The sequence below is a fragment of the Camponotus vicinus genome, unplaced genomic scaffold, assembly GCF_025532165.1.
Source record: "Camponotus vicinus isolate PSW18456_S1 unplaced genomic scaffold, iyCamVici1.0 SCAF_12, whole genome shotgun sequence".
Lineage (NCBI taxonomy): Eukaryota > Metazoa > Arthropoda > Insecta > Hymenoptera > Formicidae > Camponotus > Camponotus vicinus.
Genome location: NW_028141948.1, coordinates 4660697 through 4673074, shown reverse-complemented (window position 1 = coordinate 4673074; position 12378 = coordinate 4660697). Strand labels below are relative to the sequence as shown.

Sequence of the window (12378 nt, the reverse complement as noted above, 5' to 3'; positions counted from 1 at the left end):
ATGGGGGAACAAAGTTTGCGAGAGCAATCCACTTTGGTGAATTCGCTGGAAGACTACATTGTGTGGGAGCAACGATGCGATACGTATATCGAGTCGGTGGAAGAGCAAAGTCGAATCAAACGACCGCGATTATCGATCGGAAATCGACAATCGCTGATTGCTCGGATCGCGCGCCTCGAAGGTCTGAAAAATTCTTTACGCGGACGTTTCGTACATGCAGGTGCCGGATGTAGCGCGCATCAAAATGGACTAGTGTGGCGCGAGATTGATACGGCGTTCGAGAGTCGTATATTGACTGGTGCGGTGATAAACTATAATCACATCGAACCTCGTCAATTTCTCGAGGACGCCAAAGACATTGTGTTAGAACATGTGAAGAACATTATGGAGAAACATTATAATGTGAAAGTGAACACTATATTTAACGGTGAATTCGTGACCGGAGATAAACGTGCCAACAAAAGTATCAATACGAGAAACTATGAACTCTTTCGCACGTCCGATTTACGCGAGTGGTACGAACGGTGCGTCATCGAGTCCATCCTAACGTCGCTGGAAGAGTTTCAGGAACGCGACAGCGACTGGGCACTGTCGCGAATATTAAATTTGACTGTAAATATAAATAAGTATAATCCTATGCGCGCGGGATGTCACATTAAATTGCCGCGGGAGATTATGATGAAAAGAGCGGTGATTAACGTGCAATCAAAGGACAATGCGTGTTTCGCGTGGGCAGTGGTCGCCGCCCTATACCCCGCAGAAAGGAACGCGGAACGGGAATCCACGTATCCACATTACGCGACAGTGCTGAATCTCCGGGACATTGAGTTTCCAGTGACTGTGAATCAGATTAAAAAATTTGAACTTGCCAATGACGTTTCGATCAATGTGTACAGCATCGAAAGCGAGGGCATTGTTCCGATACGTCTTACGGAGCAAAAGCGGGATAAGCATGTGAATCTGCTATACGTGGAAGACGGCAACAACGTCGGACATTTCGCTTGGATCAAGAACTTATCCCGGCTCGTGAGCTCGCAACTGAGCAAACACAACGGTCAAAGATATATCTGTGATCGGTACGTATAATTTATACAATTTATATAATTATAAGTTATATAACAAATTTTCCAAATCATAATTAAAAATTTTTTTTTCTTTTATAGATGCCTACACTACTTTAGCTCGGACGACAAGTTGCAGTCGCATACGGTCGACTGCGGAAAGATGAATGACTGCGCTATCCGGTTACCGAGCGATAAGGTCAAGTGGCTTGAGTTTAACAACGTTAATCGGAAGGAGCGGCTTCCATTCGTCGTGTACGCCGACTTGGAATGCGTTCTGGCCAAGACGGATGAAGAACTGCGAAATTTGTGCCAGCATCACCAAGTATTTAGTATAGCTTATTATGTACATTGTTCGTTCGACGAATCGTTATCGGCATATCATTCGCGTCGCAGTGCCGATTGTATAGCATGGTTCGCTGAAGATCTTAAAAATTTAGCAATTCGCGTTAAGAATATTTTAACAACCAATGTCTCCATGGTAGATTTGACGTCTGAAGAGTGGGAAAAATTCCATAGCGCCACTCAATGTCATATATGCGAAGAACCATTCGCGCAAGACGATACACGCGTACGCGATCATTGCCATCTGACCGGGCGGTACAGAGGTCCCGCGCATTCAAATTGTAATTTAAATTATAAAGAATCTTTTTGTATTCCGATAGTGTTTCATAATTTATCCGGTTACGATTCACACTTTATTATCGAGGAAATAGCCACAGCGTTCGAAAGGAGAATCGAGTTACTTCCGATAACGAAAGAAAAATATATATCGTTTACTAAAAATGTTAAAATTACAGAAGATAAATCGAGAAATCACGTAAAATTACGTTTTATCGATTCCTTTAAATTTCTCGCATCGAGTCTCGACAAATTGGCATCATTTTCAGATAAAGATAAACTCAAAATTTTTAAATCGGAATTTCAAAATTTATCAACAGAAAATTTCAATTTATCAACACGGAAAGGTGTCTTTCCGTACGAATACATCGATTTCGTTGACAAGTTGCAAGATATGTATTTACCACCGCGTGAATCATTTTACAGTTCCTTGACCGGTGAAACTGTATCCGAGACCGATTACGCGCACGCCGAGAACATCTGGATGCGATTCTCCATTCGGACGCTAGGCGAATATAGCGACTTGTACCTCAAAATTGATGTCTTGTTATTAGCCGATATTTTTGAAAACTTTCGCGATAAATGTATCGAAAGTTACGGACTCGACCCCGCGTATTACTATACTCTCCCCGGATACACGTGGGACGCCATGTTGAAACATACCAAGATCACGTTCGAGCTGCTTACAGATATCGACATGGTTATGTTTATCGAACGTGGTATACGCGGTGGTCTGAGTCAATGTTCCAACAGATACGCTCGTGCTAATAACAAGTACATGGAGTCGTACGATCCATCGAAACCATCGTCATACTTGATGTATTTCGATGTAAATAACTTGTACGGATGGGCAATGTGTCAGCTGTTGCCCTATGCCGATTTTCGATGGGTCGACGACGTGTCCAATTTTGATGTATCATCGATCGCGCTAGGCTATCTATCGATTCGCCTACAGACTCTATCCTCGAAGTCGATCTCGAGTACTCGCAACATCTTCACGATGCGCACACTGACCTACCGTTTTGCCCGACACGCGACAAACCACCTGGCAAGCGAGAGCTCAAGCTGCTCGCAACGTTATACGATAAGAAGCGTTATGTGATACACTACCGCAATCTGCAGCAGTGTACGCGTCACGGTCTTTGCGTTACAAAAATACATCGAATTTTACAGTTTTCGCAATCTCCCTGGCTTCGAAATTACATAGAACTAAATACACATTTCAGAACACTAGCTAAAAACGATTTCGAAAAAAATTTATACAAATTGATGAACAATGCGGTATTTGGCAAAACGATGGAAAATGTGCGGAATCGTGTAGATGTTACGTGCTCATAACGCACTGGGACGGGCGGTATGGCGCAGAGGCAATGATCGCAAAGCCAAATTTCCACAGCAGAAACGTCTTTTCAGAAAACTTAATAGCTGTGGAATTGCGTAAACTCGAGGTGAAATTCTACAAACCAATTTACGTGGGTATGTGTATACTCGACATATCCAAGACATGTTTGTACGAGTTTCATCACGAGTATATGGCGCCAATGTATCGCGACAAATGTCGGGTAATGTACACTGATACAGACAGTCTCATATATCACATTGAGTGCGAAGACGTGTACGAGAATATGAAGCGCGATGTCAGCAGATTCGACACGAGCGATTATGCGGTGGACAATGTGTACGGTATGCCGCTTGTAAATAAAAAGGTACCGGGTCTAATGAAGAACGAAAACAACGGTGCCATAATGACCGAATTTGTCGGGCTCAGAGCAAAAATGTACGCGTTACGAGTCGATGGTAAGAAAGACACGAAGAAGGTTAAAGGCGTCAAGAGCAACGTTGTCGCGAGAACGATAACGTTTGACGATTACACGCGGTGTTTGAAAGAAGAAGTTGAAATGACGCGTCAGCAGTCGTGTATACGATCTAAACTGCACCAAGTATACACGATCTGCGAGACGAAAATTGCTCTGAGTCCGTACGACGACAAACGGTATATCGTACCCGAAACCACCGATACGTTACCGTGGGGACATTATAGGATACATTTTTTTTTACCGTATTATTTACTTCGTAAAACATATTTAAAAGTTTATCTGCGATTGCGGGAGTGACATCGACAAGTCTCATACCGATAGTGTGATGTTTTCGTATACAATACATAATTTTTATATATCTCCAAGAGAAGAACGATTTATCCATTCCTAAACATTTTACGTAAACGTTAGATATTACATTTCGGTACTATTACATTGCGGTACATGATAAAACATTTTAAATATTTAATAGATAATTGAATATAGTTTTGCGTTGATAGTCGCTTGATAGCCGTTCAATGCTGTTCGATAGCCGTTCAATGGTCGTTCGATAATCGTTCAATGTCGTTCGATAGCCGTTCGACAGTCATTCAATATCATTCCAAAAAAAATATATGATTCAAAGTAGGTGATTCGGTACGCGTGAGTAAATACAACATCATCTTTGAAAAAGGTTTCACACCAAATTGTACGATCGAAATGTTTAAGATTGTCGAGGTGTAGAAAACTAATTCCGCGACATTCATACTCGAAGATTCGCGCGGAAATCCCGTCGCTGGAGGATTCTACGAATACGAGTTACAACGCGTCGCTAATCCCGACGTATATCTCGTGGAAAAAATTTTGCGGGAAAAGGGTGATGACGTATACGTAAAATGGTTGGAAATGGATAAATCACACAACTCTTAGATACATAAAAATAATGTATTGTAAACATTTATTAAAATATATAAAATATAAAAATACATTTAAAATATGTATAAAATATAAAATATAAAAATATAAAATATAAAAATATACAAAATATTTACATGGTTATGTACAAAATATATACAATAATAAACAAAATATACATTTATTTACAAAGGTATCCTATAATGTCCCCACGGTAACGTATCGGTGGTTTCGGGTACGATATACCGTTTGTCGTCGTACGGACTCAGAGCAATTTTCGTCTCGCAGATCGTGTATACTTGGTGCAGTTTAGATCGTATACACGACTGCTGACGCGTCATTTCAACTTCTTCTTTCAAACACCGCGTGTAATCGTCAAACGTTATCGTTCTCGCGACAACGTTGCTCTTGACGCCTTTAACCTTCTTCGTGTCTTTCTTACCATCGACTCGTAACGCGTACATTTTTGCTCTGAGCCCGACAAATTCGGTCATTATGGCACCGTTGTTTTCGTTCTTCATTAGACCCGGTACCTTTTTATTTACAAGCGGCATACCGTACACATTGTCCACCGCATAATCGCTCGTGTCGAATCTGCTGACATCGCGCTTCATATTCTCGTACACGTCTTCGCACTCAATGTGATATATGAGACTGTCTGTATCAGTGTACATTACCCGACATTTGTCGCGATACATTGGCGCCATATACTCGTGATGAAACTCGTACAAACATGTCTTGGATATGTCGAGTATACACATACCCACGTAAATTGGTTTGTAGAATTTCACCTCGAGTTTACGCAATTCCACAGCTATTAAGTTTTCTGAAAAGACGCTTCTGCTGTGGAAATTTGGCTTTGCGATCATTGCCTCTGCGCCATACCGCCCGTCCCAGTGCGTTATGAGCACGTAACATCTACACGATTCCGCACATTTTCCATCGTTTTGCCAAATACCGCATTGTTCATCAATTTGTATAAATTTTTTTCGAAATCGTTTTTAGCTAGTGTTCTGAAATGTGTATTTAGTTCTATGTAATTTCGAAGCCAGGGAGATTGCGAAAACTGTAAAATTCGATGTATTTTTGTAACGCAAAGACCGTGACGCGTACACTGCTGCAGATTGCGGTAGTGTATCACATAACGCTTCTTATCGTATAACGTTGCGAGCAGCTTGAGCTCTCGCTTGCCAGGTGGTTTGTCGCGTGTCGGGCAAAACGGTAGGTCAGTGTGCGCATCGTGAAGATGTTGCGAGTACTCGAGATCGACTTCGAGGATAGAGTCTGTAGGCGAATCGATAGATAGCCTAGCGCGATCGATGATACATCAAAATTGGACACGTCGTCGACCCATCGAAAATCGGCATAGGGCAACAGCTGACACATTGCCCATCCGTACAAGTTATTTACATCGAAATACATCAAGTATGACGATGGTTTCGATGGATCGTACGACTCCATGTACTTGTTATTAGCACGAGCGTATCTGTTGGAACATTGACTCAGACCACCGCGTATACCACGTTCGATAAACATAACCATGTCGATATCTGTAAGCAGCTCGAACGTGATCTTGGTATGTTTCAACATGGCGTCCCACGTGTATCCGGGGAGAGTATAGTAATACGCGGGGTCGAGTCCGTAACTTTCGATACATTTATCGCGAAAGTTTTCAAAAATATCGGCTAATAACAAGACATCAATTTTGAGGTACAAGTCGCTATATTCGCCTAGCGTCCGAATGGAGAATCGCATCCAGATGTTCTCGGCGTGCGCGTAATCGGTCTCGGATACAGTTTCACCGGTCAAGGAACTGTAAAATGATTCACGCGGTGGTAAATACATATCTTGCAACTTGTCAACGAAATCGATGTATTCGTACGGAAAGACACCTTTCCGTGTTGATAAATTGAAATTTTCTGTTGATAAATTTTGAAATTCCGATTTAAAAATTTTGAGTTTATCTTTATCTGAAAATGATGCCAATTTGTCGAGACTCGATGCGAGAAATTTAAAGGAATCGATAAAACGTAATTTTACGTGATTTCTCGATTTATCTTCTGTAATTTTAACATTTTTAGTAAACGATATATATTTTTCTTTCGTTATCGGAAGTAACTCGATTCTCCTTTCGAACGCTGTGGCTATTTCCTCGATAATAAAGTGTGAATCGTAACCGGATAAATTATGAAACACTATCGGAATACAAAAAGATTCTTTATAATTTAAATTACAATTTGAATGCGCGGGACCTCTGTACCGCCCGGTCAGATGGCAATGATCGCGTACGCGTGTATCGTCTTGCGCGAATGGTTCTTCGCATATATGACATTGAGTGGCGCTATGGAATTTTTCCCACTCTTCAGACGTCAAATCTACCATGGAGACATTGGTTGTTAAAATATTCTTAACGCGAATTGCTAAATTTTTAAGATCTTCAGCGAACCATGCTATACAATCGGCACTGCGACGCGAATGATATGCCGATAACGATTCGTCGAACGAACAATGTACATAATAAGCTATACTAAATACTTGGTGATGCTGGCACAAATTTCGCAGTTCTTCATCCGTCTTGGCCAGAACGCATTCCAAGTCGGCGTACACGACGAATGGAAGCCGCTCCTTCCGATTAACGTTGTTAAACTCAAGCCACTTGACCTTATCGCTCGGTAACCGGATAGCGCAGTCATTCATCTTTCCGCAGTCGACCGTATGCGACTGCAACTTGTCGTCCGAGCTAAAGTAGTGTAAGCATCTATAAAAGAAAAAAAAATTTTTAATTATGATTTGGAAAATTTGTTATATAACTTATAATTATATAAATTGTATAAATTATACGTACCGATCACAGATATATCTTTGACCGTTGTGTTTGCTCAGTTGCGAGCTCACGAGCCGGGATAAGTTCTTGATCCAAGCGAAATGTCCGACGTTGTTGCCGTCTTCCATGTATAGCAGATTCACATGCTTATCCCGCTTTTGCTCCGTAAGACGTATCGGAACAATGCCCTCGCTTTCGATGCTGTACACATTGATCGAAACGTCATTGGCAAGTTCAAATTTTTTAATCTGATTCACAGTCACTGGAAACTCAATGTCCCGGAGATTCAGCACTGTCGCGTAATGCGGATACGTGGATTCCCGTTCCGCGTTTCTTTCTGCGGGGTATAGGGCGGCGACCACTGCCCACGCGAAACACGCATTGTCCTTTGATTGCACGTTAATCACCGCTCTTTTCATCATAATCTCCCGCGGCAATTTAATGTGACATCCCGCGCGCATAGGATTATACTTATTTATATTTACAGTCAAATTTAATATTCGCGACAGTGCCCAGTCGCTGTCGCGTTCCTGAAACTCTTCCAGCGACGCTAGGATGGACTCGATGACGCACCGTTCGTACCACTCGCGTAAATCGGACGTGCGAAAGAGTTCATAGTTTCTCGTATTGATACTTTTGTTGGCACGTTTATCTCCGGTCACGAATTCACCGTTAAATATAGTGTTCACTTTCACATTATAATGTTTCTCCATAATGTTCTTCACATGTTCTAACACAATGTCTTTGGCGTCCTCGAGAAATTGACGAGGTTCGATGTGATTATAGTTTATCACCGCACCAGTAAATATACGACTCTCGAACGCCGTATCAATCTCGCGCCACACTAGTCCATTTTGATGCGCGCTACATCCGGCACCTGCATGTACGAAACGTCCGCGTAAAGAATTTTTCAGACCTTCGAGGCGTGCGATCCGAGCAATCAGCGATTGTCGATTTCCGATCGATAATCGCGGTCGTTTGATTCGACTTTGCTCTTCCACCGACTCGATATACGTATCGCATCGTTGCTCCCACACAATGTAGTCTTCCAGCGAATTCACCAAAGTGGATTGCTCTCGCAAACTTTGTTCCCCCATATTGTAACAGACTTGCGTTAAGCGTTTTCCAATGACTGTTCTGATGTACTTTAACGAAAATACTGGTGGGGTGTGTCTCTTTATCATGATTTATATTCTCCTGCATTGTTTTATCATTGAACATTCTAGAATGATTTCATCTTAAAATAATTCCCCGAAATAGCGTGTGCAATTTAACCTTGATAATTTCCCGTTTTGTCATGTACATTTGAAAAATCTAACGTGATTGCATCAGGAGCAGCCGTACATCGGCGCTTGATTTTAGCGCATTCAGCTAAATCTTTGTCTAGCGGTGATGCGCGTTTTCACCTTGGCGATTATTTTTTTCGCGTTTTTGTCACGTATAATTGATCTCATCGGGAGCAGCCGTACGTCGGCGCTTGAAAATTTTTGTTATATTCAGCTAAATCTTTGTTCTGGGGATGATGATATCATCGCAGCCATACATCGGCGCGACAAAATTTTAGAGGAAATTAAAATGTTGCGTCAGCAATAATCCCCTCTACATCACAATTTGCGATACTATTTGAATTAATAATAATTCGATTAGTATTACATAATACAATTAGTATTACATCAATCGCGCGTGTGAAATGTTCACTGAAGAAATCAACATGAATTTTTACGTTCCGATTCGAAACGGCGAAACTCCACCGTGTAAGAAGCAAAAATGCGACATGTAAGAAAAAAGATTTAAAAATTTTGTTATTTATTAAAATTTTCTTAAATATTGGTCTAATTTATATATATTTTTATAGCATTCAGCTTCGCCGTGCGGCTCGCATACTTGGAAGAAGATACGCTCTAACCCCGACGTCGTATAAATATTTGGACATTGGAATGAGTGTTGGAGCTGTATCGTACGTGGAGCTGATTCTCGGTGATAATCGAGGCAATCAAATAGTGTTGCCTTTTTCAACGTGGAATTTGTTGATACAGAAACAAGCAGACATTGACTGTTTTCTACAATCGACTGCTCTCCCATTAAGGATTAGAGATCTAACGATCGAAATGCATATTTTGCATCAATCAAAAATTGTAAAACTCACATTATGTGACAATTCTTTGTATATGAAACTACAAACATTATTACATTTAATTTTGAAAATTGTATCGATTATATGCACAATTGGTTATGCGAGAATACCTATCTCGTAAATGAAAAATTTAAACAATTTGAAACTGTATTACAACGTAACAATATTACTACTGTATGCGATGCTGTAAAAAGGATACGCGAGAGTGATGTCTTTAACAGCGAATCATTAATTGATTGTGAATTACTAACATGCGCTGTAAATAATATTCTTTACGATGCTTGCAATAAATAATTATTTTTATTCCATCTGTGATTTTAATTCTTTCCTTCCATACGAATAAGAATAGTTGATACTTTTCTTAACACGCTCCGCCAAAGATGTAGAGAAATGCTGAGGTAGATGAGACGTGATGCTCTAGTTAGAATGAGACAAAAGATTAAAAGATATATAATGAAGAGGAGCCTGCGACATTAGAATATTATTTCTTTCGTTCTTCTGTGTTTCGTTGGTCTTGTGTTTCGCTGATCACGTATAATGGCTGAAGAAGACGTTATTATCATCGATGACGATACGGATGATGATGATTATTGGATGGAGAGAGAGAGAGGAAAGAGAAATGGAGAGAGAGAAAGGAGAGAGAAATGGATGAGATGGAGAGAGAGAGAGAGCGAGAGAGGAGAGAGAAATGGAGGAGGAATCATCCGATGGGGAACCTGATTTCCGTTATCGGATTAGTCAAGATGAAGAATTATTTCGAATAGAGCGGGAACAACTTTCAAAGAAGAATCTGGAAACTTCAATTGTTCAGTTTATAAGACATCAAGAGCTCGGCTTGGAAAAACCTCGCACAAATTCGTTGAGGACATTTCTCCTAGCTCGAGAAATATGTGCGCGAGAATTTGTAAAATATCATGGATGTAAATGTTTCAATATAGAACCTAATCATTCTAAAGTAAAATGTATTGGAAACAAACTGCGTGAAAATCTCGAATTAATAGAAGATTTTGAAAAACTGGGAGAAGATAAGCATGAGAATATACTACGGCTGAAATTGGAAACGTTGAAGGTAAAATATTTTTGTCGAAGTGTAATAAATTTAAAACACTTAAAATTATTATGTTTGATTTTAGAGTTTACGCGATGATATGAATGGCCGACGAGAGGATAAACAGATATGTGAATCCAAACCTGTATCAAAATATAAATTGTGCGTATTGTATAAAGATGAATGGAAAATGCCATGGTAAGTATTGTAAGTAACTTTCAATTTATAATACATCAAAAGTTCTAAAATAAATTATTAAAAAACTATTCAAATGTATGTCTTTTTCTGTTCCAGAAGCGGCCCCCCTCAGCCCGGCACATCGACCTCTTAGCCTTCCAGGAGCGGCCTCCCCTTAGCCCGGTGCTTCCCCCCCTCTTATATATTATTATTACTATTATTCTTATTATTTTATTATTAGACACACACGCACACAACAAATGTATTTATTATTAACACACATTTTTAATAAATTTATATTTTTAAATAACTATAAGAAATTAGGCTCTGTGTATTATAACATAAACTTAAATTTAAACAGGCCATAAGAGCTAAACGCGGATGATAGTGCGTAAGTTCAACGAGAAAATAAGTTTTTCGTTGAAACTTATTTGTGTGCACAGGGCACAAATTTTCTTGGTACGATACCAAGCAAATTTAAATAATTCTCAATTCGAGAATTTATTTAATTATTATCCCTCTTTCCCCCCTGTAATGTTGTAGGCGAGAAAAATATCGGGCCGAAACTCGCTGAATCGGGAATCGAACCCGAGTCTTTCGCTTGCCGGGCGACTGCTCTTACCACTGAGCTATTCAGACCCTTCAACTCGATACTTCTCGGTCGCCTACAATTATATATTAAATTGAAGAATAACGCCATCTTCCGCCGGCGTGAATTTTAAATAACTATAAGAAATTAGGCTCTGTGTATTAAAACATAAACTTAAATTTAAACAGGCCATAAGAGCTAAACGCGGATGATAGTGCGTAAGTTCAACGAGAAAATAAGTTTTTCGTTGAAACTTATTTGTGTGCACAGGGCACAAATTTTCTTGGTACGATACCAAGCAAATTTAAATAATTCTCAATTCGAGAATTTATTTAATTATTATCCCTCTTTCCCCCCTGTAATGTTGTAGGCGAGAAAAATATCGGGCCGAAAGTCGCTGAATCGGGAATCGAACCCGAGTCTTTCGATTCCCGATTCAGCGACTTTCGGCCCGATATTTTTCTCGCCTACAACATTACAGGGGGGAAAGAGGGATAATAATTAAATAAATTCTCGAATTGAGAATTATTTAAATTTGCTTGGTATCGTACCAAGAAAATTTGTGCCCTGTGCACACAAATAAGTTTCAACGAAAAACTTATTTTCTCGTTGAACTTACGCACTATCATCCGCGTTTAGCTCTTATGGCCTGTTTAAATTTAAGTTTATGTTTTAATACACAGAGCCTAATTTCTTATAGTTATTTAAAATTCACGCCGGCGGAAGATGGCGTTATTCTTCAATTTAATATATAATTGTAGGCGACCGAGAAGCATCGAGTTGAAGGGTCTGAATAGCTCAGTGGTAAGAGCAGTCGCCCGGCAAGCGAAAGACTCGGGTTCGATTCCCGATTCAGCGACTTTCGGCCCGATATTTTTCTCGCCTACAACATTACAGGGGGGAAAGAGGGATAATAATTAAATAAATTCTCGAATTGAGAATTATTTAAATTTGCTTGGTATCGTACCAAGAAAATTTGTGCCCTGTGCACACAAATAAGTTTCAACGAAAAACTTATTTTCTCGTTGAACTTACGCACTATCATCCGCGTTTAGCTCTTATGGCCTGTTTAAATTTAAGTTTATGTTTTAATACACAGAGCCTAATTTCTTATAGTTATTTAAAATTCACGCCGGCGGAAGATGGCGTTATTCTTCAATTTAATATATAATTGTAGGCGACCGAGAAGTATCGAGTTGAAGGGTCTGAATAG

General features: G+C 39.9%; 2 protein-coding genes and 1 non-coding gene across 3 annotated transcripts; 2 read left to right on the top strand and 1 right to left on the bottom strand.

Annotated features, from left to right (window-relative positions):
• On the top strand, window positions 1–1484 carry LOC145963162 (uncharacterized). The gene is made up of 3 exons (XM_083084853.1): window positions 1–1076; window positions 1164–1386; window positions 1458–1484. The coding sequence occupies exons 1-3, from the start codon at window positions 1–3 to the stop codon at window positions 1482–1484; spliced, it is 1326 nt and encodes a 441-aa protein (XP_082940979.1).
• A 1420-nt stretch (window positions 1485–2904) lies between these two features.
• LOC145963161 (uncharacterized) lies at window positions 2905–8314 on the bottom strand. Its single transcript, XM_083084852.1, has 3 exons — window positions 7239–8314; window positions 6929–7151; window positions 2905–2916 (listed from the first exon to the last, which is right to left on the bottom strand). Exons 1-3 carry the CDS (start codon window positions 8312–8314, stop codon window positions 2905–2907), a joined length of 1311 nt encoding a protein of 436 aa, XP_082940978.1.
• Window positions 8315–11952: 3638 nt separating this feature from the next.
• Trnaa-ggc (transfer RNA alanine (anticodon GGC)) lies at window positions 11953–12026 on the top strand. Its single transcript has one exon. It is a non-coding gene; the product is annotated as a tRNA-Ala (tRNA).
• The last annotated feature ends 352 nt before the right edge of the window (window positions 12027–12378 follow it).

Coding starts and splice junctions, on each gene's coding strand:
- LOC145963162 (XM_083084853.1), top strand. CDS start 1: ATGGGGGAACAAAGTTTGCGAGAGCAATCCACTTTGGTGAATTCGCTG. Junction 1,077..1,163: donor CAAAGATATATCTGTGATCG/GTACGTATAATT, acceptor TTTCTTTTATAG/ATGCCTACACTACTTTAGCT. Junction 1,387..1,457: donor ATTTGTGCCAGCATCACCAA/GTATTTAGTATA, acceptor TTCGCGTCGCAG/TGCCGATTGTATAGCATGGT.
- LOC145963161 (XM_083084852.1), bottom strand. CDS start 8,314: ATGGGGGAACAAAGTTTGCGAGAGCAATCCACTTTGGTGAATTCGCTG. Junction 7,152..7,238: donor CAAAGATATATCTGTGATCG/GTACGTATAATT, acceptor TTTCTTTTATAG/ATGCTTACACTACTTTAGCT.